This window comes from Lethenteron reissneri, chromosome 19 (assembly GCF_015708825.2).
Source record: "Lethenteron reissneri isolate LAM-NWPU_2019-01 chromosome 19, ASM1570882v1, whole genome shotgun sequence".
Lineage (NCBI taxonomy): Eukaryota > Metazoa > Chordata > Hyperoartia > Petromyzontiformes > Petromyzontidae > Lethenteron > Lethenteron reissneri.
The window spans coordinates 4,544,948-4,571,497 of NC_083797.1; the positions used below are offsets into that span (position 1 = coordinate 4,544,948).

Genomic DNA, 26,550 nt, shown 5'->3' on the forward strand with positions numbered 1-26,550 from the left:
TACATGACTTTACCGAAAGAACCAAAAAGATGAATCCCTGCAGTCACGAAAGCTTTAAATCGGAATTCAACTTCAGTGGGTTTCGGTGCAGACTCGTCGGATAGACGGGATGGATGCGTGTCGATCATTTGGATTATTTCGCTGCGATAAATTGCCACGCGATGTGACACTTTGTCGAGCTATCATTTGTGTTCAGGTCGCTTCTAAAAAAAGAAGCTAACGACTCAGTGGGCTTCGCCTGGTAACATAAACAAAGTCTAGTTGTATTTGTGTTTTTTTAAAATATATTATTGTGATTTGCTTACCTTTCCAATACTTTGCACTCCTATCGAGATTTTGTATTGTTTTGTCGTTGTGGCTTTCTGACCTCGTGCCCCTACTGGACATCTTTGATAAAAAAAAACGGCTTTATAACTCATCAGATTCCTCCGGAATAAATAAAGATTCTGACTGATGCTGGATGACAATGGCCATGGAATGACAGCCAAGGGGGAGAACGCGCCGGAGAGGACACCCACCATGATGGTAGAGGGATGAAATCATCTGCTCGTGAGCAGGTACCCAGGTGGATTTGTTACCTCGCTTTATGCGGGTTCGGTTTGTGCGATTTCGCGTCTATGCGGCTAACCTATTTCTGAGCAAATTCGCTATATGCGGCTTGAAGTCACTCGTAAGCGGCCATGCGATCGTCATTTGTTCGTGGTAGAATTCGTGTTTTTGTCAGGGCACATACATTTTTACTGTCATTTAGATTTCCCACAAAACACTTTCAATGAAACACACGGTGCTTTTTTTGCAGTGAATTGTAATTCCAGAAGTGTGGAGCGGTGGTGCTGCGGTCAGCGCACTGCACTATGAACGTGGCGACCCGGCTTTGATTCGCGGCAATAGTTGACATCGGTTACGGGTGACATGATATCTGAATTGTTATTGAGTCCCCCATTCACCCACCCAAGCTGAAGAGCTTGGTGAAGTGTCGTCAAACAACACCCATAACCGACACGGCATCGGGAGGCCTTCATCCAGCAGTGGATTGACAAGGGGCTTTACATTATTCATGATTAAGCCTCCATATGTGGTGACGTGCTAGCAGAGCCTGTTAAACTGTAAGGTAGCATCAGCTGTTTCAGTGGCCACACTCAAACAGATGTGGACAGTAAAGAGCATGAATCATCATCATGCGAATTCCAGTCATCATCGCAGCGGCTTTTGGCTGGCCACCTGCATTGCACACTGTCAGATGCGCTTTATCGGCCGTCTGGAACGCTCTTCATTCCGATATTAGAAAGCCACTGGAGCTATGCACTTTAAAATCTAGATGGGAAAACTCAGATCCTTTAAAACTGCTTTTTGTGTTTAGTGTGTTGTCCTTTTCCCCGCACCTCCGATTAGCACGGTTGGCTACGTACGGTGCGAAAGAAGTTCAAGGTACAAACGCAGTGGACGTGTTTATGTGCTATTCTTGCGATTGGATGACTTGTCACGATTCCGGGTCACGATCTGGAATCATGCGTCGAGTCTAAAATATTCAATCAGCTATTACACGCCACGAATTGGGGCACGCTTACCGAGCCACCGATAGCCGAGTCGAATGCCACGCTTCGTCGTTTGGTTAACGTCTTCAGATTTTTTTTTTTAATATAAAAAAACAAAGCACACGTAATCCTTAAAACACCAGCGTCTCGCTCAAATGGTTACAGCCGTAAAAAAACACGCACTGCCGCGCGCAAAGAGAGCAAAGCGTGGGTATCTTGTTGAAGCGCGCGTGAACTTCACAACCGACACTCGCAATGCGTCTATTTTATATTTCCCCGTGACATTTTTTTTGACGTCTTCCGCCCACGCGCCTCTGTGCAACTTGCGACGGCGGCATGGAACCCCTCGAGTATGGCCAGAGAGAATTTTTATTCCATCTCCCCCCCCCCCCCACCATCTCTCAGTCTTCCGAGACTTTTTTGCTCAGAGAATTACATTTGGTCACGCAAGCGCAGCTTTTAAAACACCCACCCCCAACTGCGATACGTTTGAGGTATCCCTCTATAACACATTCCTCCTGCGGAGGGAGCTGGTAGGAACGTTGGGTTGCTCGGTCAATGGCCAGGGTCAACGGCGACGTGGTGTATTCCGCAAATATGCCCGACTGTGAGGGTGGGCACAAGCCGGCGTGAGTAGGTTAAACGTTGAGTTTTATAAGGGCGCCACGGGGTGACCAGCCCCTCCCCTCCCCACCCAGCCCCACCCCTCCCACCCCCCACCCAGCCCCACCCTCCCCACCCAGCCCCTCCCCACCCTCCCCTCCCCACCCAGACCCTCCACACCCTCCCCACCCAGCTCCTCCCATTTTTGGATGCACGACGGACGGACGGACACAATAATCCCCTGTGGGCAGGTGTAACCAGGAGGTTCCTACCAGTATTATTGCTGCTGTTGTTATTGTTGTACGTGGTTGGCAGGGCACCAGCTCCCCTGGCCGACACGGGTACACTCTGTTGAACAATCGAAAGCTGCTGTCCTTCCGTCAACCGCCGCAGCAGCAGCGGTTAGTGGCAGAATGTGCCACGTGGAGCCAGCCACACGCGTGATCATGGAGCGTTGCGGATGGCAGATGCGTGTAATGTGCTGAACTTGCATTATTGGAGAACGATGAAGCTGATTGTCACCACCAGCGGAACGTCGTACTCAAATTGTAAAAGTTGTGGATTTACTCTCCAACACACTGATGCAATGTGTACTGATATAATAATAGGGGTTTCCCCCTTTTTTCTGGCAACAAAACTGAAACCTTTTAACAAGGAGTCATGTGTGCATTAACCACAATAATTGTGGCCAAAATACAAACAAAAACATACTCTGATAATATAAGGGGAAAACCCCTATTATGGTACTGGCAAAGGAGGTCTAATGATGTACTTATATACTTTATTTGTTTAATTATACTCGCTTACGTTTTTTTTTCTTTACGATATGAAGTTGTTGTAGTTGTTGTTGTTCTTTACATATATGTACAAGCACATATCTCGCAGTGAAATAATTAAACTCGACACCTTACAATTTAAATTTCATAAACATGTGACCAGGTGTACGAAAACGCTCAGGAATAAACTGAAATGACTCCAATAACAAGATGAAATCCTTTAGCAAGTTAATGTATTCCTTCGCTCTATAAAGTTTGAGCCCCGATCACGTGCAACGGTCGATCATAATGGGAGCGCAGACAAACTGAATTGACTCCCTTCGCAAGCGGCTGGTTTTATTGATCGTGACTCTTCGGGTGATCTGGCGTTTGTTGGTGGGTGGGATGGAGGGGAGGGACGTGAAGTATGGAGGGTGGGGTGGGGGGAGATGGGATGGAGGGCAGGGAAGGGATGGAGGCGGGGAGAGAGATTGAGAAATGGAGGAGAGGGATTAATTGTGGGGAGGGATGGGAGAGAAAGGGAGGTGGAGGGAGGGATGGAGGATAGGAAGGCAGGTGGAAAGGAGGGGTTAGATGGAGAGGAGAGGTGAAGAGATGGAGGGGAGGGAGGGAGGCAGGCAGAGAGGAGGGATGCATGGATGGTGGGAGAGAGGTGGAGGGATGAACGTAACGGAGGGATGGTGGGGTGGGAAGGAGCAATAAAGGGGAGGCAGCTTAGTAATAGGTTTTTACCCTTTCAACTGGTACAAAAAAACTGACACCTTTATACAAGGCGTCATGTTTGCAATAACCACAACACAAGCAGTCAAAATGCAAACAATAAGAAACAACTCTGATGATGATAAAGATATGCGCCAAAAGGCGTCATCTGGTCCAACACCAATGGAGACGAGGCTCTAAGAAAAGCTGTCTCGGGTGTGGACCAATCAACTTCAAGGACAGTGCATATCTTCATCATCATCAGAGTTGTTTCTTTTAGTTTGCATTTTGACTGCTTGTGTTGTGGTTATTGCAAACATGACGCCTTGTATAAAGGTGTCAGTTTTTGTACCAGTTGAAAGGGTAAAAACCTATTACTATATTTTGCCACTGGTAAAAGAGGTCTCATAGTGGGAGGCAGCTTGTTTGCGGGGGAGGGGGGGGGCCCGGATTAGTAACAGGGAGTTGCCAGAGCGGTGGGGACTTGGCGTGCCGTGCCGAGACTCCCAGCGCAAGCGCTGTGCGAGCGGTGGCGCTTGCCGGAGGAGGAGGAGGAGGCAGAGCCGCGTGCAGCGTGGCCTCCTGCGGGGCCTGGAGCGCGCAGAGTCACTGAGGTGGAGGCCACGGAACAGCTGAACCATCGCTCTCTCGCACGCACGCAAGAGTGGCGCTGTGATAAGTCGTGACGGTGCAAGGAGGCCGTGTACGGATAATATTTAGTTGCCTAGGTAGATAAAATAACAACAACAAAAATGTCATCACGTTTGGTGACCATAGGCCCAAAACGTCAGGTGGCCAGCAAGAAAAAAGCACGAATCACGGTGTAACACGTGAGAGTTATAACGTGCTCTTGACTTGAGCAACGTTGTGCGAATTGGGAGAGTACGATTCGATAAGGTTTCATCACGCTTGCCAGTGAAGATTGAAAAAAATGGTTATACCTCGGCTCTGTCTGTAACGTGAGCAGGGACGATAACTCCCGCGAAGATGGTGACCCAACATGAACCAAACTTTTTGCATAAATTTGCGTTGCTAAAATCGGCCACATGTATCACGGGACTCCACAGAACTTGGGCGAAGCAAGTGCGATTTTCTGCAAAATTCTAAACTAACGCACATTTTCGAAACGTACAAATACCCCGTATTAACGTCGCCCCCCATTTTACGTCGTTTTCGCAAACAAGTCGTCACTCGATTCACACCACCAGCTGATTTGCGTCGCCACAACCCCACACTCACGTCGCTGACAGCATCGTCCGGCCTGTCTCGTTATCCGTCGTCTCTCAGCCTTCGCCTCCGCCCACTCACCCTGTGAATCGCTTCGATTCGCGTCGTTTCGACATTCGCCACCGTTATCGCACATTGCAGGAACGCATCGCCGATGTAAACTCCCGGGGCCGGCGCCGCGAGTCGTAACTTTCGAGTACGAACGCGTCGCGTGCGAAGAACGCGTTACAGAAAACCACGCGTACGCATAACCGCACGCTCCGTTACCCCCACTCCCCGCCCCCCCCCCAAAAAACCCACAAGTTGTTGTCTTTGAAGATCACGGCTGTGGGTGCCACTGACGCACATTTCGGTGGCAGGTGTCCGCCTCGTTCGTTTTTTTCTTTTTACTTGATACAGCAATCGTGCTGTGACGGTTCCACCTGAAGACGGAAGCTTGTGTTGCCTCCGAAACGTCGTGATTTTTATTTTATTTTTATTTTACTTTTATTAATTTTAATTTTTTACCTACGTGACTTTACCGAAAAAACCTAAGAATATGAATCATTGCAGTCACGAAAGCTTCAAATCTAGAATCGTTCAGTGTCGTTCTGCAGCGCAAGGTCCGCGTGCCACTGGCGGGCCCCGTGGGGGCCGTTCGTGAGGCCTCTGATGTGCGGCCCTCCGACAAGAAACAAAGAGTGACACTCCCCCCCTCCCCCCAACATCATCATCATCGTCGTGCTGCGGTCAAACCCCCCGGCGACCCTCACACTGATGATGTCTCATCAGCGAGTGGCCCTCCGAAAATGAGTGAAGAACACTGCTCTATCTTCTTGGTTCTTTCGGTAAAGTCACGTGACTTTACCGAAAGAACCAAGAAGATTAATCCCTGCAGTCACGAAAGCTTTAAATCGAAAATTAAGCACTGCTCTACACTATGAGACCTCCTTTACCAGTGGCAAAATATAGCCATAGGTTTTTACCCTTTCAACTGGTACATCTGGTACATCTGGTCCAATACCAATGGAGACTAGGCTCTAAGAAAATTTGTCTCGGGTGTGGACCAATCAACTTCAAGGACAGTGCATATCATCATCATCATCATCAGAGTTGTTTCTTTTTGTTTGCATTTTGACTGCTTGTGTTGTGGTTATTGCAAACACGATGCCTTGTATAAAGGTGTCAGTTTTTGTACCAGTTGAAAGGGTAAAACCCTATTACAACACTGCTCTAGTTGAACCCCCCACCCCTACCTCGCCCCCCCCTCACCCAGCAGAGGTGTGTGGCGGCCTGGCTGCTGCTGCTGCTGTTGCTGCTGCACGTGCGCTGCGCCGTCGCGCGTTTGAGAGACGTCCGATAAGTGGGGGCTTGCGCGGCGGGTCGATGTGTTTGACACCTTCCCGTGATTGGGCCCATTAGACCGCGCGCATCAATCCTCCATCCGGTGACAGCGTCTGGCATCGGGGGATTTTTCGTGCAGGCTCGGGGAGAGAAGAAGAGGAGGAAGAAAAATCACCCGCGACTTTACCCTTCGGCGAAACGAAGAAAAAAGTTGCAACGCGTCGTTATAACGGGGGAAGTCCTGGCTCCGTGAAGTGACATTTAAACTCTAAACTAAACTGTGAAAAAACTAACAACTATATTTTTTATTTTACCAGGTAAGGCCCACTGAGCTATACGGCTTTTTTTTATCCAGAAGCGAACTGGCCACAAACGATAGCTCAGCGAGGTGTCGTATCGCGTGGGAATTTATAGGGGAATATCGGAGGACCCGGAGAAAAATCCACGTGACCATAGGGAGACGGAGAGACACGCAAACCCCAAATACACAGCAGGCATCGTCAGAGTCGGGATCGAACCCACGACCTCCTGTATACCGGGCGAGGTAGTTAACATCTCCTAGCCACCGTGGCTGCGAGAGATGATTTAAAGGGACTGCGTGCACTGGTTAATGACGCAACGTGGTCCTGTAACACGCGCGCGTAGTGAACCTATGCGACCCTCTGCGTCAATCCGCTGCTGAATGACGGCCGCCAGACGCCGTGAGAATAGGTGGGGGTTCATTTCTCGACTAATAATTATACCATTAAAGAATGACTTACATGTATTTTTTTATTTTAATTCATTGTCATCTTACCCCCCACTGATACGACTGTGCGAATAGAGAGGCGTTTGTCCGTCGTTCTGCATTAACTTGAGAGCCAAACAGTCGTACCAGAATGCTCCTCACGAGAGAGAGACACGGGAATTCAATTAAAAATTCTGACCCGTCCCGTTAGGAATTGTACAATCCCATCCCTGCCCGTGACCTTGACAGACATTCCATTCCTGTCCCATCCCCCACTCCGCCAGGAATGGTCTCCTCCCACAATGAAACGAGCTCATTGAGTAGGTACAGGGCGGAGTGCGACATCGCAACGGTTCGCGGATGCCTTTATCCAACAGTTGATGGATCATGGTTGATTGATGATGGTAACGACACCCTTTGCCCGTGTCCTTGGGCTCAATTCCCATCCCATCTCGTGAGCTGATAAATAATTAAATCCGCCTCCCGTTCGTTCTCGTGGCCATCATTTCTATTCCAGCACATTCCCATTTTTGTTGTTGTTACTTTATTTTCATTCCCATGGGAATTCTGTGAGGCCAGGGGTGGGGGGGGGGTTCCCGAAAGGAATACCAGTCCCGTCAGTAATTCAATTAAATGTCTTCTTCTTGGTTCTTTCGGTAAAGTCACGTAGAATGGAAATAATAAAATAATTATAAAAATAAAACAATAAAATTCTCACGACGTTTCGGCCACAACGCAAGCAGCCGTCCTCAGGTGAAGAACAGAAGAACAGTGAACACGCCCTGTTGTTCACCTGAGGACGGCTGCTTGCGTTGTGGCCGAAACGTCGTGAGAATTTTATTTTATTATGTTTTATTTTTATTATTTTATTATTTCCCTTCTACGTGACTTTACCGAAAGAACCAAGAAGATGAATCCCTGCAGTCACGAAAGCTTTAAATCGAAATTCAATTGAATGTGTTAATCAGGTCAACATTTAGCGTGACAGTAGTTAAAGTAAACACGTTTTGTTCACATGTGTAATGCGCATTGTGCCATTGTTTGGCATCGCCTCGTCGAGATGAAATATCAATTCGGAGCAATGCGTGACCTCCGTCCGTGCGAGAATGTCCCGCAGAATGAGGGTATCGCAGACCTACCTCTGTGATCGCTCTGAGCTGGCCTCTTACCCACACACCGAGGATGCACTGCGCTCATCCAAACGCGCCTCGCGATAGGCACGCCCGTCGCACGGCACTCGAAAGCGATGTTTAATTTCTCACAGCCAAATTCAGCAACAACCACAACAACAACAAAAAAGATACAACTTGCTCGGTTTATTTTCACGCGGCCACTGGTGTCTATAGGCTGACGCCGTCAAACGCGCTACGCGAGAGAAATCAGGCTTAAATCACGGACGGATCACCGCGATTCGAATCCAGAATCTCGGTGGGTCAGCGACTGGGTGCTCCGACCGTTGAGCCGGTCAACCACCTCCAAGTGGTCAAACGATTTTAAATCGGTTGCCCCGTAGCACTGAGACACACAGAGCCTGATGCGCAGAGGCCACGATCAGTTAACGGGTCAGCTGTGGCAGCACCCGGGGGCAGTTGACTAATTGATAGAGACGTACTGCAGGAGCACAACGATGCAAGCTGACTGCGGATTCGCCAGCGCGCACGTGCGTGTGCGTGTGTCAGCACTTGCCCCTACAGTCTGTTAAGGCTATATGGGATGGGGGATCTTTGTCTTTGTCGGAGAGTGGGGAGCGGTGGTGTAGCGGTTAGCGCGCTGCGCTATGAACCCGACGACACGGGTTCGATTCCCGCTCACGGCCAACACCGGTGACGATTATCTAAACCGGTCCCGGGCCTCCCCTAGGTCGACTCAGCCTCAAATGAGTACCTTGTGCGGTGTGTAAACATTGCCACTAGGGAAACAAAGGCGGCCGGGCGTGGTGTTGGCCATCCAGCCCCTCGTGTGCCGTTCCGGCCTTCATAGGTGCTCGCTAACAGCACTTGCCCCTACAGTCTATTAAGAGGATCTTTGTTCTTTGTTGTGTGTCGGGGAGCGGTGGTGCAGCGGTTAACGCGCTGCGCTACAAACCCGGCGGCGACTCGAGTTCGATTCCCGCTCACGGCCACCAACACCACCGGTAACGATAATCTGAACCGGTCCTGGGCCTCCCCCCGCCTAGGTCGACTCAGCCTCAAATTAGTACCTGGTACGGCGTGTAAAAATATCGCCACCGAGGAGACAAATGCGTTCGTGCGTGGTGTTGGCCACCCAGCCCCTCGTGTGCCGTGCCGGCCTTTCATAGGTTCTCACGAACAGCACTTGCTCCAACAGTCTGTCAAGGCTACACGGGGTGATCTTTGTCTTTGGTGTCTGGCAGTGGTGAGCAGCAGCGGTGGTTAGCGCACCGCGCTACGAAACCTCGGCGACCTCAATTCCATCGCCGCTCTCAGTGACCAACGTCTGAACTACTCCTGAGCCCTCCCTGGATAGACGACTCGGTATTATACGAGTTACTCGGTGCGGAGTGTGAAAACATCGGCACTGGGGAGACAAAGGCGGTCGGGCAAGGCTCTGGCGACGCCAACCCCCTCTGATTGTGGCAATTCTGGCAATTCCGGCAAATCGCCACGACGAAGTTGGTTGTAATCACCGGCGAAACGTCACATTACTCAAATGGATTCATCTTCTTGGTTCTTTCGGTAAAGTCACGTAGAAGGGAAATAATAAAATAATAAAAATAAAACATGATAAAAGACGCTGTCTTCCCGACAGACCTGTTCTTCACCCGAGGACGGCTGCTTACGTTGTGGCCGAAACGTCGTGAGATAATTATTATATTATGTTTTATTTTTATTATTTTATTATTTCCCTTCTACGTGACTTTACCGAAAGAACCAAGAAGATGGTAAATGTTGTGAGTTTAGTCTCCAACATAACCGTCGTGCGTGCCGACGCAAGTGATTGATTGGCGCGTTTTGTGTACGTGACAAACGTTTACCGATTGGCTGTGGCGGGTGGTGGTGGGTTAACGACACATTTATATTCACGCGATCTTAACCCATGCAACCTTCATCATGACGGATCTAAGGACTCGGAGCTTGGGCTGGCTCTTTGCTACCTTCTATCGGGATTTTCCCCACGAGATGCGTTGCTCGTTAAGAACTATAGGCGCCACTTGTTTAATTAAACATCTGACTCACAAAGGGGAGTGCTGAATATTTCACCGATTGTAAGTGCTCAGACACCTGATTGGGGGACATTCACATTGAAATGTGGCCTTGGGTTGTTCCCTGATGAACCGAAGCTATTAAACATGGTTTAATATTTTATTTTAAGGCACCTCTGAGCTCTATAGCTATTTTTCCTGAAGCGACCTGGCCACAAATGATAGCTCAACGAAGTGGCTTATCATGTGGAAATGTACAGCAAATACTACAAGCGCATGTGTCTAAAAGTGGAGGGGAAAAACCGGAGGACCCGGAGAAAAATCCACGCGACCACGGGGAGAACATGCAAACTCCAAATATCAGAATCAGAATGTTTAACTCCAAATGTACAGGCGCCAGGTTCGGGTTTGAACCCACGACTTCCTGTACACCAGGCGAGGTGGTTAACATCTCGCCTCCGCGATGCCCTTCATTGAACCCTTTTATTGAGGCCCGGGGCACGATTTATGTCAGGTGTTTAAATATTTAGGCATATATCCGTCAGCACACCGGCCGGCATTTGAGGTGCACGGACTGTTCTCTAAATGTGTCCACGGCTTGTGTTCTCAATCCACTGCTAGAGGAGGGCCTCCCTAAGACTCTACGGATCGTAGGAATTTTATTTACGTATCGATTGATTGTCCAGTACTTTGACCACGCTGGACATCAATTCTTGATTTGAAGCTTTCGTGACTGCAAGGATTCATATTCTTAGGTTTTTTCGGTAAAGTCACGTAGGTAAAACATTAAAATTAATAAAAGTAAAATAAAATAAAAATCACGACGTTTCGGAGGCAACACAAGCTTCCGTCTTCAGGTGGAACCGTCACAGCCACGACAGCTGTATCAAGTAAATGAGAGATTACAGGAGCTACCACTCCGTTTATATAATGGTTGGAGAGGGGGGAAGGGGCAAGTGCAGCACACTTTTTATTCATATGGTAAGGTGAGGCTTAAGAGGGTGAGCCTTTGTTATGGGGAGGTACGGTTTGTGACTCAACCTGGCCTACCTAACAATAGTGTGAAAAGGAGAAACATGGTAAACCTGTAATAGTTGTCTGTCAAATAAGATTGGTCAAATAAGTGTAGTTAAATCTTTTTTGCATGGACATCGCAGGTTGGTGAATGCAGGGGGCGTACAAGCGCGGTACGAGAAAGTGCGTTGCATTGTCCTCTCCTGCGCACCACAGAAGCCCCAGGGTTCTATGAGAGAAGCTGTTTTGTGCATTGGCGGTCGCACATCCGAACGCTGTCCAGGGCCAATGCCGCTCAGCTTCCGAGAACCGGTGATGCGGGGCGCATTCTGTTTGGTTTGGTCACGGGCAAATATATGCACACCAACCCTTAATACAACACGTAGTAGGCTATCGCCACCAATATCATCCATAATAGAGGTTTTTTTGGGGGGTTAGATCGCGTAAATATATAAATGTGTCGTTAAACCCGCCACCACCCGACACAGCCAATTAGTCAAGTTTGTCACGTCAACAGAACGTGGTCAATTCGTTACTAGTACAGCACACCGGTGTGTTGGAGAGCCAAGTAAAGCGCTATAGCTCCAGTGGCTTCCTAATATCGGAAGAAAGAGCGTTCCAGACGGCCGCAGACGCGCGTCTGAACACGCGCTCGATGCGGTGACCGCCTTTGTTCGATGGCCAGCAGCCAACACGCCGCTGCTGCTGCTGCTGCTGCGAGGATGACCACCGGAGTTCGCGTGAAGGTTTATGCTCCTTGACGTGATCAGCAAGCTATTGTGCTTCATTTGCGGCAAGCACTTTGTGTGTGTGTTGTCTTGCATGGGCAGCTTATATTTGTAGCTCTTGATTGCCCTGATTGAGCTCTTTGTGTACAGAGCGGTGGCATTTTTTACACGGGGATAGTGCTTTGTGATCTTTCGATGAAAGGAGCGCGATAAATTAAAATAAATTCGAATTATTTGTCACGAGGACAAACATATGAAATCGTGCAATATTGATTGCGAGTGTCTGAATGGTGACGTTTATTTTATCTTGGTCATCTCAGTCAGTCGACTCGTGGCACCTGGGTCTGCCCCGTGACCTCCTGCCAGCGGGCGTTCGACACTTCACGTGGCCTCAAGGTGCACATGGCCTGGCACAAGCGTCGTGGTGACGTCACCGCCACTTAGTGGCGAATGGCGGTTGTTTTTGTTATTTTAAAAGACTTGGTAACATGCAATTTTATCGAAGGGAAACTGCACAAAGTAGGGAGGTAACGGTAATGTTCTGCTGCCTTTAGGCCCTAACAAAAAGCCAACGTTGTTTTGCGTTTTGTAAAAAAAAAAAAATGTTACGCCATCATTATTTATGCTCACACCGAAAAAGCCAAGACTACAACTAAGTTATGATTCTGAAGGGTCAATAGGCGAGCCAAAATAAATAGAATCACAATTGGGGACGTAGCCGACGACCGCTTCTAGAATTGCACGCAATGCTAAAATCGAAATGTCTTTTGTCCGCAAGAAAGGTTCACGTGCAGGACATTTCCATTAGCCATGATTGTATCCATGCACGTGACTCTTTTCTTTTTTCTTATTGTTATGGAAAGCAGAGCTTCTGTACAATGCAAATGCGGTTTTAACCGATGCATCATAGGGTAGGCTCTCTACGTTGAAGAAACTACGTCGGATTTTTAAAAAAATATACATTTTTGTTTAAACATTCCGCGCGGTCCATATCTATCTACGGGGTTGGAGAACGGCGAACGGTCTTCGTGGGCCGCTCCGCGCAGGGCTTTTGTTTGATCCATTATCGAGAGAGAGAGAGAGAGAATATACAGCCTGGCTGTACACGGGTGACTTTCCATTAATAGAATGAGATTTTTTTTTTACTCAAGTCGTAAACTTTCCAAAACCGTATGCTAATAACAAAAAAATACCAAAACAATAATAACAATAATTAAACAGGGACAAATGGAAGGATAAAGAACAGTTTTCCTTGCTAAACAGAAATGTGCGGGAAAACCCATCTTCTTTTTCATCATCATCATCATCGGCCATGATCGACCCACTGCTGGATAAAGGCTTCCCCAAGCCGTCACCATCTCTCATGGAGCTGCGAGGTAACAATCCACCTGACACCCTGCACACCAAGCTAATTAGTTTCGCCACTGTTCACCATCCCTGCCAGCAACAGAGCTCGCTTAATTTTAACACGGTCAATGGCTATGATACATTTATTAGCCTGCCTAGTGCAGTTGGTCTTCTTGGTTCTTTCAGTAAAGTCACGTAGAAGGGAAGTAATAAAATAATAAAAATAAAACATAATAAAATAATTCTCACGACGTTTCGGCCACAACGCAAGCAGCCGTCCTCAGGTGAACAGGTCCGTCAAGTAGACAGAGTCTGAATTGCACGCTCCAGGCTTGGAGCGACTATTTATGCTGAGATGGAGGGGCGAAGAGCGTCTTGACAAAATAATTTGTCTTCAAATGCCAACTTGAACTTTGTCCACGTGGGAAACGTGCGCGTGGTTTTTATTTTTCTTCCTTCAACATTTTCCGAAGAAAATTAAACGGAAAAAAAAAATAGTTCACCGCCAAAAGTCTAATGAGTTTTCGGGTCACACTCGTGCAGTGCAGTTTCATTATTAGTTTTAGATATACTAAAGATCAATTCGCCTCCGTCTTGGTACTGGCCTGCGCATTACGTCAAATGCCACGACATCGGTCTGCTCAATTGACAACAGGATGGGATTCAATGCGGTTGGTAGACCTGAGTGGTGGAAATTCTGCATTCCCATGGCAGTGGCCAGCCTCTGTTGGGAGACGACCGATATTGATTGGCTTCCTTCACAGTTCTTAAGTGGCACTGCTGTGATCTACAACCGGAGGGACTGATGTCACCTGACGAGCAGCACGATAGTAAAGCGACTGCCTGGACTTTTGTTGCAACCATGCTGCTGCCGCCCAAGTTCAAGTTCATATATTAGGTAGAGCCCTGTGAGCCATTCGGCTCTTGAATCGGGTGCAACCGCAACAAACAAAAAACAAAAACATGAACAAGAAAACATCTGAAAGTGAATATGTGACTGAGTGCAAACAGAATTTTTTTTTTGCCCACAGCAGCCTATAACACCTGTGTCGCGAGCACGGTCGTCGCACATTCAAGCATTGTCCAGCCCCCCGCCTGCTTAGCTTCCCACATAGTGGCGCGTTCCGGGTGGCTTGGTCACAGGCGCACGCATGTTTCGGTGTGTGTGTGCGCGTTCTGTCTCAATGCCGGTGCTTCTCGGCGTGTCGCATGCCACGACACCTCGCTTATCTCGTCAAGGAGCACAAACCATCACACCAAGCGAACTCTGGTCATCCTCGCAGCAGCAGCAAGCAGCAGCAGCAAGCAGCAGCAGCAGCAGCAGCAGCAAGCAAGCAGCAGCAGCAGCAGCAGCAAGCAAGCAGCAGCAAGCAGCAGCAGCAGCAGCAGCAAGCAAGCAGCAGCAGCAGCAGCGGCTTTTGGCTAACAATCGAACAAAGATGGCCGCCGCATCGCGCGCTTTCGGATGCGCTTCTGCGGACGTCTGGAACGCTCTTCCTTCCGATATCAGGCAACCGCTGGAGCTGTGCACTTCTAAATACAGATTGAAAGCTCATTGCTTTAGAATCGCTTTTTGTGTTTATTCAGTTGTCCTTCCCCCGCATCTCCGACTCGTGCGGTTGGCCACGTGCGGTGCCGAAAGAGATCCCACGTGCCGTACAAGAGCGAGCGTTCCAGACGGCCGCAGAATGGCACCTGAAAGCGTGCGATGCAGGAATGAAGAAACTGGATACAAACACGTGTGTGTGTATATGTGTATATATACAAAACGGAGATGGCGAGCGTCTCCACTCACGAAGTCAAAGCAGGCGTCCAGGGGGGGCCTCCACGCGTCGGCGGCGCCGTAGTGGCCCTCGCGGCCGTTGAGGCCTCCGCCGGGGTCCCCGTCCGGTTCGGCGCGCTCCGCGTACTGCAGGCAGCACGGTCGCAGGGTTTGCTCTGGCCCGGCCTCGCGGCCTGGGGCGTAAGGGGGAGATGAGCAGGGGGACGAATCACTCGGCGTGCTTCTCTCTCTCTGTCTCTCTCTCAGCTCTCGCCGGCTCGGTTTCGTCAGTGGCGTCGTCGTTATCGTTGTTGCTGGCACTCCGTTAACCCTCTTCCCGTTCCGATGACGTACGCGGATGTACGTGTACGTCATTGGAGTTTCTTCCTATTCCGTTCCGATGACGTATGTTATACACATTCAGACATTGTCCAGGCTCGCACCTGCTTAGCTTCTGAGATCGTGTTCCTATGTGTACATCACCGGCTTTTCTTCTGATTCTGTTCCGACGACCTATATATACGTGTACGTCATCGGTTTTTCTTCCGATTCTGTTCAAAATGTAACCGGAAAAAAACTAAAATAAATAACTTTATTGTTACCAAGGCTCCCACAAGGCGATGCAGTAGGGCGTGTGGCACAATTTGGCGTTACCTATCGTAGAGTGCAGTCGTGTCGCTATGGTTCTCTGCGGGGAGTACAACGTCTTTAAAAACAACAGCACTATGCCTCTCTAAATAAAATTAACACTGAGCCATTGCATTTTCCGATAATGTAGTCTGCAGCCTCAGACTAGTTTATCATCATCATAATCATCATAACTGCCACTGTTATTTTTATAATGATATTAAGCATCATTAGCATGATCACGAACAAAATCACGTGAACCACCATCATCATACTCTTTGGTTCTTTCGGTAAAGTCACGTAGGTAGAAAAATAATAGATCACGACGTTTCGATCGCAACACAAGCAATCGTCATCAGGTGGGACAACCACAGCAAGAATAAACTTTAGCAGTATGGATTCTTGGAGTCACGAAAGCTTAAAATCAACACCATCATCATAATCACTATTATCATAATCACCACCTCCACCACTAATGTCATCATCATCATTACCGCCACCATTTCCACCAGGACCATTATCATCAACATCGTCATCATGATTGGCATCACCACCATGACGAAAATCACGACCACTGTTATCACCGCTACCATCACCATCCTCGGCATCACCAGCATCATCATCACTACCACCAGCATGATTTGAATCACGAATCCGATCATCGTCACCACCACCACCACCACCATCATCAACATCATAGTCAGAATCACCACCATCATCATCATCAACATCACAGCCAGAATCACCACCACCATCGCCAATTCAATATTTTAAAAGCACGTGACCATTCTGAGCTGAGTGACTCGGATATCCACAATAGAGGTTGTTGTGGGTTAGATCGCGTCAATATATAAATGTGTCGTTAAACCCCTCCACCACCCGACACAGCCAACTAGTAAGGGTTGTCACGTAAACAGAACGTGCCAATTCGTCACTAGTACAGCACTAACCGGTGTGTTGGAGAGCCAAGCCACAACATTTACAATCTGAGCACGACGTTTCACCAGTAATTACAACCAGCTTCATCAGGCGACAGTTTGTAAATGTTGTGGGTCTTGGCTCCCTAACACACCGGTTAGTGCTGTACTAGTAACGAATTGGCACGTTCTGTTTACGTGACAACCCTTACTAGTTGGCTGTGTCGAGTGGTGGCGGGTTTTAACGACAACATTTTTACGCGAGCCAACCCAAAAAAAACCCCTATGTTACGGATGATATTGTTCGCAAAACCCTCCTACGTGTTAGACGTGGCAGCATGAAGGCAGCCTCGATGCTTAGCCCCGCACCAGAACATGATGTATGACATATAGAACAGCCATCATCATCATCATCATGGGCCGTGCTCAATCCACTGCTCGGTGAATGCCTCCACAGGGGCCGCTGCCATCTCTCACGATCCTGCGAGGCAATAAAGGTGCAGTCGTCGCCAATAATTCACTGGGTCGTGTCGTGGAGCGTGACAGCGTAAACAAACGCCAAGATTTGTTTACAGCCCTTGGAAGCTGAAAGTTGTCCGTTGTTTTTTCGTCTTTAAATGAAAATTGACGTTTGGTGAGAGAAGTTTTAGCGAAAACATCACTCTCTCTCTCTCCCACAATGCACTGCTTAGAGCGGCGCTATGGAAGGAAGTTACCGACAGCTGAATCAGCGCTCAACGTGGGAGCGCATCTCTCACTGCACGGTGAACCCAGTCCCATCGCTCCGTGGCACGGCTAAGTGCCGGTGGCGAGCGACTTGGGACATCGCCCTTCCAATACGAACTAGAACTTTTGTCTGCCCGAGACAACTTTTTTTAGTTTCACATTTTCCGAAGGAAATTTAACGGTAAATTGTTCACCGGCAAAGTCTAATGAGGGTTCAGGTAACACTCATGCAATGCTCCTTTCATTATTGGTTTTAGATATGACAAAGATCGATTCGCCCCCATCTGTGGCACGGGTTGTCACCAAGTTCGCACGTTACGTCAAATGCCATTACATACGTTTGCTCAATTAACAACAGGACAGCATTCAATGCGGGAGGCAGACCTAAACCAAGCAATAGTGGAAGTGAAAATTGACATTTGGCGAAAAAAGTTTGGCGACAACTTAACTCTCTCTTTCTCTCCCACAATGCACTGCTGCATGGTCACGGAGGAAGTAGTCGCCGATAAATTAATCAGTGCTAAACGTCGGAACGCCATCGTTTAACACCACGCCGAACAAACACAAAAAAATCAACAAAGTCAGCCAAAAATTCCGAATGTCAACAACGCTGTTTTGTAAACTCAGTCTGGAACATCGTGTCTGCAGATATGGATATACATATTGAAGGGTAGGTGATTCAATGAATGGTTGACCTTTAGCGATTGTTCACTTCCATCTGACGCAACAAACGGAATGACGGATTTCCTCCGAACGCGTTAGTTTTATTTGGCGAAGCTGTACAAGCTCAGCGCCACAATTGTAATGTGGAATTAAACGCAAGTCAAATTACGCAAAGGGAATGCACGTGGCTGAGCTAAAAGCACCTTGTGATCCTTACATTTTTAGAGACATTATTATTTTATAAGTGACTTCCAATCTTTCTGGGAGAAAGTCTCCTCCGGTAATCGAGCCGGATGTAATATATATATAGGTCATTGCTTATTTACTATCCTACATCGTTCGTAACAGTCTCGTTATTATATTCATATAAAATACATGTTTTATTAATACCCTGGCGCTGATTGGATGTCACGTGCCAAGAATTCGCGAGCGAATTAAAAATGACCGCAATGGATGATTTCACTTGGCCGTAATAATTTCACGTCGGGGTGGAAAACTGTGCCGAGGGCACGGTGTCCGCGAACGCCTTCCGACCTTGGATTGCGACCTTTGTGGAAAGGAAACTTTCTGAAAACGAGAGGCATAAGGTCAAGGTTAGTTATCGCGTTGCGTGGCGAGAGGTTAACTGGCTCACCTGGAATACAGGCGATCGTGGGTTCGATCCCCTGACCCCTGACTCCTGCTGTATATTTGGAGTTTGCGTGTCTGTCTCCCCGTGGTCGCGTGGATTTTTTTCTCCGGGTCCTCCGGGTTTTCCCTCCGCATTTGGAAACACGCGATTAGAGTATTTGGTTGCTATAAATTTCCACGCGATAAGCCACTTCGTTGAGCTATCATTTGTGGCCAGGTCGCTTCTGAAAAAGAGCTTTTAGCTCAGTGGGCCTTACCTGGTAAAAGAATAAATTGTTTTTAGATATAAGATGATGATGATGATGTTTTTAGATTTGTAAAATAGAAAAGCTCAGTTTATATCACGACCCATGTGACGTTTGTTTCGATAATGTAACCATTAATTTAACGTGAAGCGTACCCTTTGCTTTTAATAAACATTGCAATATTTCATATGTGCGGCCGTGTGTGTCGAGTATGCAGATTGAAAACTGCAAAACAAAATCTAGCCCATCGCGATTCACCACTTCCGATGATTATCCACGATTCGGGTTGATGCTGCGGGTTTTACTCTCCAACGCACCGGGCGTGCTAAACTCGTAACTCGTTGGCACCTTGTGTTTACGTGACGAACCCTTATTAATTGGCTGTGTCGGCTGGTGGCCGGTTTAACGACGCATTTATATTTAACCCAATAACACATTTATTGTGGATTTGATTCGAGACTCAATTGTGGTGAGTGTAGCGGCCTCTACTGGCTGCAGGGGTCAATCGAACCCATTAAGTGCAACAGATATCAATCGAAAACAATCGGTTCTTACGCACACGATTCGATGAACGAACAGCGAGCATATAATCTGAATGCAATGAACGAATTGATGCGTTGTTACATGCCGACTGTAAATCCATCAAGGTGACTTGTCGTTGAAAATCGACCTCAACAAAACTAAATGGAACGAAAGCTGAAAAGTGGACGGAGATGCATGGCTAGATGCATGCTGCAAATACACCGAGAGACACAGAGAAAGGAATACATGGATCAAAGAACAATACGAACATTCGATACATCATATTGACAGCTGCGAAAAGTAATTGGGCCAGGACTGGATAGGTTTCTGTAACGGACGGTGGGCCTACGGAGGAGACCGAAGATGGAACAGCTGCAAAAAGGGGTGAGAAAATGAACGGGCCCCAAGATTCGCGATCACCACGCAGACAGACGGAGTTACGGGATCGGCGCGCTGAATTCGAGGCGTCGCAAAGACGCCGTGGGGTTGGCAACGACGTGGGAAGACCTCTGTTCGGCGGTGAACTTAGAATCAGAATACGTATTTGTGCTGGAGGAATCCGACGAGCTATGAAGCTCGTCGTTGTGTTGCAGTCGAAACGTCGTGAGAATCTTTGTTAAATATTTTTATTATTTTATTATTTCCCTTCTACGTGACTTTACCGAAAGAACCAAGAATACGAGCTATGAAGCTTTCTTCACAGATGTCCAGCAGTGTATGGGGCACGGCTAACGATGAACTTGCCGCTGGTTTCTTTTTTTTGTTTAAATAAATTCCGGCCCATCGTGAGGTCCGCGTGACTCAGGTCATCCAGAAGCGTGCGTAGCGTCGCGGTGACCGATGAGGCGCGCGGTCACAGAGCCGCGATCGTTCTCTTGCCGTGCCAGAGCGAGGCAGGCAGAGGTGGGTGATGACGCGGGAGTGGGTGTGGAGGATATTCAAATACAGCACAACGGAGATTTACCCTCCCCCCCCACCGCCCCACCACCCCCCAGTATGTAAGAACAATAGCTCAAGTCAGGATAAGTCACCTTGGCAGTGACGTGCTTTGAATCAATTGCGCAAGAGTGACGGTGAGCTATTGAAGTCGTGAGCCGCGATATGAAATGGAAGGCATGCACGGAAATCCATTCCATTTCTCTGATTGTGCCGAGATTCTTTTTTTGCTTTCAGAGTATGATCTACTGTACATGTTTTTAGAATAATAATAAAGATCATTTATGGCCCTTCGTCATTGTACTGTCGGATAGAGCCCGACCCATGCCATTAGGGACGTCACAGTGGTGAAATGTTAACTACCTCGACGGGTATACAGGAGGTCGTGGGTGCGATCCTGACCCTGATGCCTGCTGTATATTTGGAGTTTGCATGTTCTGCCGGTGGTCGCGTGGATTTTTCTCTGGGTCCTCCGGTTTTCCCCTCCACATTTAGAATCTATACGCGTTTAGAGTGTTTGGCTATTGCTATACGTTTCCACATGATAAGCCACTTCGTTGAGCTATCATTTGTGGCCAGGTCGCTTCAGAGAAAGAGCTATGAAGCTTACCTGGTAAAGTGAAAATAGTTTAGTTATATTTCGTCATAGGGGTTGTTATAGCGAGTTGGTGAAGAAGATGCCTGGGAACGATTCATACTTCTCTCGCCAGTGATGTTAGCCTTTGCCAAGAATTAATCGCAAGTGAAGGGGTTTATCGTGCAATGAGAGAACCGCTACACTACCACCAAAATGTTTTGCTCACGGTTATTTATTAAAATCTCTTTGAGCAATGTTTATTATTATTATAATTTTCTCAGCGTGTGTCCTGTACAGCGGCAATGCAGCGCCACCAGAGGAAACAGCGGATTGACAAGGGAAGCTGCACTTTTCAGGGGGCTACAATCGCTTTTTTTATGTTTGCCATACGAGGGACAAACTCACGTGCCGTGCAACAGCGTTTCACGCGTAGGGATACATTCCATTTTTTTTAAATTTTCCATAACTGGAATATGCCAAGTTAAGGGAGGAATCAAATGTAATAGGTCCAGCCGCTAGTGTCCAAACTGAGACCAATAGGTTCACTGCCCTTGAGAAGCCAGTTTAATTATGGCCGGGTGCCCAGACGTGGAGCCAAGGGTCTCAGCGGTGCTGTCTCAGTGTCTAACGTCGTTGTAAACGTGTGGCCCACCTGGTCACCTCCTGAATCAGGGACTTTGTTAACGAGTGACCAGACGACGCATTGTGCGAGAATTTATTTTCCGATTTAATTTTTGGTATGTTGGTATATAACAATATCGCCGCGGTGGCTAGGAGATGTTAACTACCACGCCTGGTATACAGGAGGTCGTGGATTCGATCCCGACCCTTACGCCTGTATAGTTTGGAGTTTGCGTGTCTCTCTCTCCCCGTTGTCGCGTGGTTCTCCAGGTCCTCCGGTGTTTCTGTCAACGCGCATTCAGAGCATTTGACTGCTGCTATACATTTCCACGTGATAAGCCACTTTGTTGAGGCATCATTCGCGGCCAATGTGGATTCTGAAACATTCCTGCGGAGGGAGCTGGTAGGAACGTTGGGTTGCTTGGTCAATGGCCAGGGTCAACGGCGGCGTGGTGTATTCCGCAAATATGCCCGACTGTGAGGACGGGCACAAGCCGGCGTGAGTAGGTTAAACGTTGAGTTTTATAAGGGCACTACGGGGTAACCAGCCCCTCCCCACCCAGCCCCACCCCTCCCACCCCCCACCCAGCCCCACACTCCCCATCCAGCCCCTCACCACCCTCTCCACCCAGCCCCTCCCCACCCTCCCCTCCCTACCCAGCCCCTCCCTGCATGACGGACGGACGGACACAATAATCGCCTGTGGGCTGGTGTAACCAGGAGGTTCCTACCAGTATAAAATAGTTAATGTAGCTCAGTGAGCCTTACCTGGTCAAATAAAAAGTTTCATATATTTGTTATTCATTTACCAATTTTGCTACCTGTATTACGACGAGTCAATTGGGATCTCGGACCCTTCGTGTTGTAGAACGGCTCGCGCAAGTGGATGTCGCAGAACTACATCTCTGATGCCTTCAAGTGTCCTTCGGTGGCGCAATGGGTGGCAGTAGCCTCCTGCCCACTTACCTCAGAATTGTGTTGGCAGGAGCGCATTCTTCCACTGAGGGGGCGGTTTTAATATCGTACAATTTTGCACTACAATTTGGATTTATATAGCGTGTTTTCTTTATTGCGTACGGATTTAAATAACATCTAAATGCAAATGCACCTCAAGGACATTTCGGGAGGGGCATCTTGCCGGACTCAAGTATATTATATTCCTTCCACTTGTTCATAGCAACAACAAAAAAACGTGTCAAATTAATGCACGGTCTTTTCCTTTCTTAAATTAAATTTTTTGTCTACCGGGTTTTCTTAATTGAGTTGCTCCGCATGAATAACGTATTGCGGAGGCCATATACCAACACGTGTGAACGGAACTACGGCCAAATCACACTCCGCGCGGCGGTGGCTACGCGCGTGGCTCGTGATCCGGCGTTGTCGGAGGAGGGCGATGGTTGGCGGATCACGCACACACACACAGACAGGTGTTCATTCTAGATTTGAAGCTTTCGTGACTGCAAGGATTCATACTCTTAGTTCTTTCGGTAAAGTCACAGAGGTAAAAAATGAAATTAAAATTAATAAAAATAAAACAATCAAATCACGACGTTTCGGAGGCAACACAAGTCTCCGAAACGTCGTGATTTTATTATTTTATTTTTTATTAATTTTAATTTCAGTTTGTTTTACCTACGTGACTTTACCCAAAGAACTAAGAGTATGAACACAGACAGGTGTTGACAAAACTTCCCTTCCCGTGAGCGTCGAGGATGTGGCATAACACAGCAAATGTGGACCTCACCCCGTGTCCCTCCCTCCCCCCCCACCCAACGTATTCCATCTGTACGGGATGAAGCGTTTCCATCCCCATAACGTGCGCGGGGTTTTCTCTGGGCGTTCCAGTTTCCTCCCAGGTGCAAACACCCGTTCATTGGGAGAAGAAGAAGAAGAAGCAAATCCCAGCGCTATATAGAGAGGACCGCAGAGCTTGCAGGGGGATTTAGTGCCAGGCTCCCCACGCGCCTTGCTGCCTTCTCCCGCTCGTCTGTGGTTACCTCCTCGCTCCTCCGAGTCGTTCTGTCTCTCTCTCTCTCTTGGAGAGTGAGCGAACACTGTGTGCGCACGTTACAAGTTGTTATAACGTATGAGCTAACCCAAAGTTGTCGTCGGTGGCTGCGGAGCTAGCGTGGTGAGCAATGCAGCAAAAAACAAATCCATTGTTGTACTCTACATCTATACTCGTGCAATCTACGCTCTCTGCATTCGACTAATCCACATATTTGTGGTGTATTCCGCAAATATGCCCGACTGTGAGGGCGGGCAGAAGCCGGCGTGAGTAGGGTAAACGTTGAGTTTTATAAGGGCACCATGGGGTGATCAGCCCCTCCCCACCCAGCCTCACCCCTCCGACCCCCAACCCAGCCCCACCCTCCCCACCCAGCCCCTCCCCACCCTCCCCACCCAGCCCCTCCCCACCCTCCCCTCTCCACCGAGCCCCACCCTCCCCACCCAGCCCCTCCTCACCCTCCCCTCCCCACCCAGCCCCTCCCTCCCCACCCAGCCCCTCCCTGCACGACGGGCACAATAATCCCCTGTAGGCTGGTGTAACCAGGAGGTTCCTACCAGTAGAATAAGTCAATAGATCAGTGGGCTTTGCCTGGTAGGATGGGGATAGTTTAGTTTCATTTTTATACGTGTTGGGTGATTTGTTTACCTTTCTTGTACATTACACTACTGTCGTGTTTTTCGAATGTTTGTTCTTGTAGCGTTCTTACCCCGTGCCCCTACTGGACATCTGCGAACAAGAGCTTTCCGGCTCATCGGATTCCTCCAGCATACATATTCAGAATCTTGATTCTGATCGCGGCCACCCCCTGAGATGATCATGTAGTCATTACGCCACCGGTGCAAAGGGAACGCGTTTCAAAGCCTGGGTGCTGCGCCGGCACAAAAAAAGGGGCTCGGGAATGAGCTTTGACCTGGGGAGTAGTAGCACTTCTCGAAGTAGCGGTTTGTATAACCATACTTCATCACACTGGTCAGCGCAGGTTGGTTGAAGGGGAGGACGGGGGTAGGTGTGCAGAATGACTGTTTCAGGCAACCTCCTCGCCCCTATTAACCGTGGCCAGGAATGCAGCCCAGGTCTTTTGGGTTTATAGTGCGAGGTGTTTAAGTGCTCCGCCACCACATCTGCCCTGTAATTAATGTATTTAATCGTGCATTGCTTTGAAGTATGGATTTTCTTCACTGGGCACATACAGTAAATACACGTGGTTTATTTTTACACGTGGCTGCTTGAGCATTACTGCCTGGCCAGTGAGAATGTTTTGCTAATATAAAGATGTGTCATTCTAAATCGATGGAAGCTTCTCATAGCTTTTAGCCACTGTGGTGCAATTACCACAGTAGCTTCTGCGGTGAACATGTACGGTGTGTGTGTGTTTGCCAATAACACAGGCAGGACTACGAGAAGAAAGACGCAATAAACGACTTAAACATTATTGTTTTGCTTCATCGAGGGAGACAAAATCGGTGGGCTTTGCGAGTGATTCGGTGGCAGCAAATGCGCGTAAATGTTGAACTTTTTTCGCACCCCACGTAGCCAGCCGTGCTAATAGGAGGTGTGGGGGGCAAGGACAGGATGGGATGGTGGCAGGTGGGTGAGTGGATAACAACGCTGTGGCGTTCAAAGGTCGCACTCATTTAAAGTCGCGCTCATCACACACAAAGCGCTTGCCACAAATGAACCGCGATACTCAGCTGCTGCTGATGATGATGATAGTTCTAGATTTGAAGCTTTCGTGATTGCAAGGATTCATACTCTTAGGTTTTTTTTCAGTAAAGTCACGTAGGTAAAAATTTAAAATTAAAATTAATGAAAGTAATAATAGAAATAAAATAATAAAACATCACGACGAGACTTGTGTTGCCTCCGAAACGTCGTGATTTTTATTATTATTTTACTTCTATTATTACTTTCATTAATTTTAATTTTTTTTACCTACGTGACTTTATCGAAAGAAAAAAATACCCTAAGAGGACGATGACAATCTCAGGGGCATGGACATGCAGCCGGGCTGAGGACACACATCGGGCAGACATCGCGCATCGCCGGCAACAACAACGGCCGCGCCACGGACACTCACCGTGATGGCCGCAGCCAGTCCGGCCGTGTTGCCCCCCCGCTGCCTCGTCCCCCTCCTCCTCCTCCTGCTCGTTGTTGATCACCATCGTGTTGAGCTCGCTGCTCAGCAGCCCGGCCCCGTGCTCCGCGTCTGATCGAGCGGCAGCCGTCGCGGTGGCCGTGCCCGCCCCAGTGACCACCTTCCTCGGAGTGGCACCGCCCGCGTCCATGACACCGCCCTTGACCGCCGTGCGCACCATTGTGCGGCCAACGTCGTCATCGTCGTCGTCTTCGTCGTCGTCATCGTCTTCTTCCTCGGCCTTGGTCGTCACAGACAAGAGAGGCAGCAAGGAGTTATGATGCTATAGACTTTGTTTTGTTGTTGTTTTACCAGGCGGAGAGGTCCACTAAGCTGCGTGGTTTTGTGTTTTTTTCTTTTACAGAAGCGACCCGGCTACAAACGATCGGTCGGCGAAGTGGCTTGTCTTCGGGTGGAAATTTACAGCGGGCAAATACTCGCAAAACGCGTGATCTTGATTCTAAATGTGGAGGGGCAAAAAAAACCCCTGAGGATCCTGGAGAAAAATACACGTGACCACGGGGAGAACATGCAAACTCCAAATATCAGAATCAGAATGTTTAATTATACTGGAGGAAACTGATGAGCTATGAAGCAAAATTTTTGTACAGATGTCCAGAAGTCACAGATGTCCACTAGACGCCTGTCCATATATAGGCGCCAGGGTCGGGATCGAACCTACGACCTCCTGTATACCACGTGGGTCACCCATCCCCTCCCTTCGAACCCTTGCCACTCAAGTTCCTATTTTATGGCCTCAACCAGAAGGAGCTATGGGAGAGCCGCTCTAGAAGATGTTTTGGTCTTTGCCCTGCCACGTTGGCCGGACGTTGTGGAAGAGGTGCAAGCGCCCACGCTTTACCCCACCACGCGGCACGAAGAGACCTGCCGATCGTCCCAAACCAGCGTGCTGCATTGCAAGGCCCGCGTGCCACTGGCTGCCCCTGGTGGCCTTTAGCGCGGCCCCTGACTTGCTGTCAAAGGCAATGGTTTCAAATGTGTGGTGGCGGCCGTCACATTGATGATGTCTTATTGGC

General features: G+C 48.4%; 1 protein-coding gene across 1 annotated transcript in view; it reads right to left on the reverse strand.

The window, feature by feature from the left end:
• The window catches only part of LOC133344036 (serine/threonine-protein kinase 3-like), a 49,951-nt gene that overhangs the window by 18,670 nt on the left and 4,731 nt on the right, over positions 1–26,550 (reverse strand). The window contains exons 3-4 of the mRNA XM_061553987.1: positions 25,457–25,754; positions 14,938–15,098 (exon numbers count right to left, since the gene is read on the reverse strand). Coding sequence (XP_061409971.1) covers positions 14,938–15,098; positions 25,457–25,754 — 459 coding nt within the window. The remainder of the gene's footprint in view (positions 1–14,937; positions 15,099–25,456; positions 25,755–26,550) is intronic.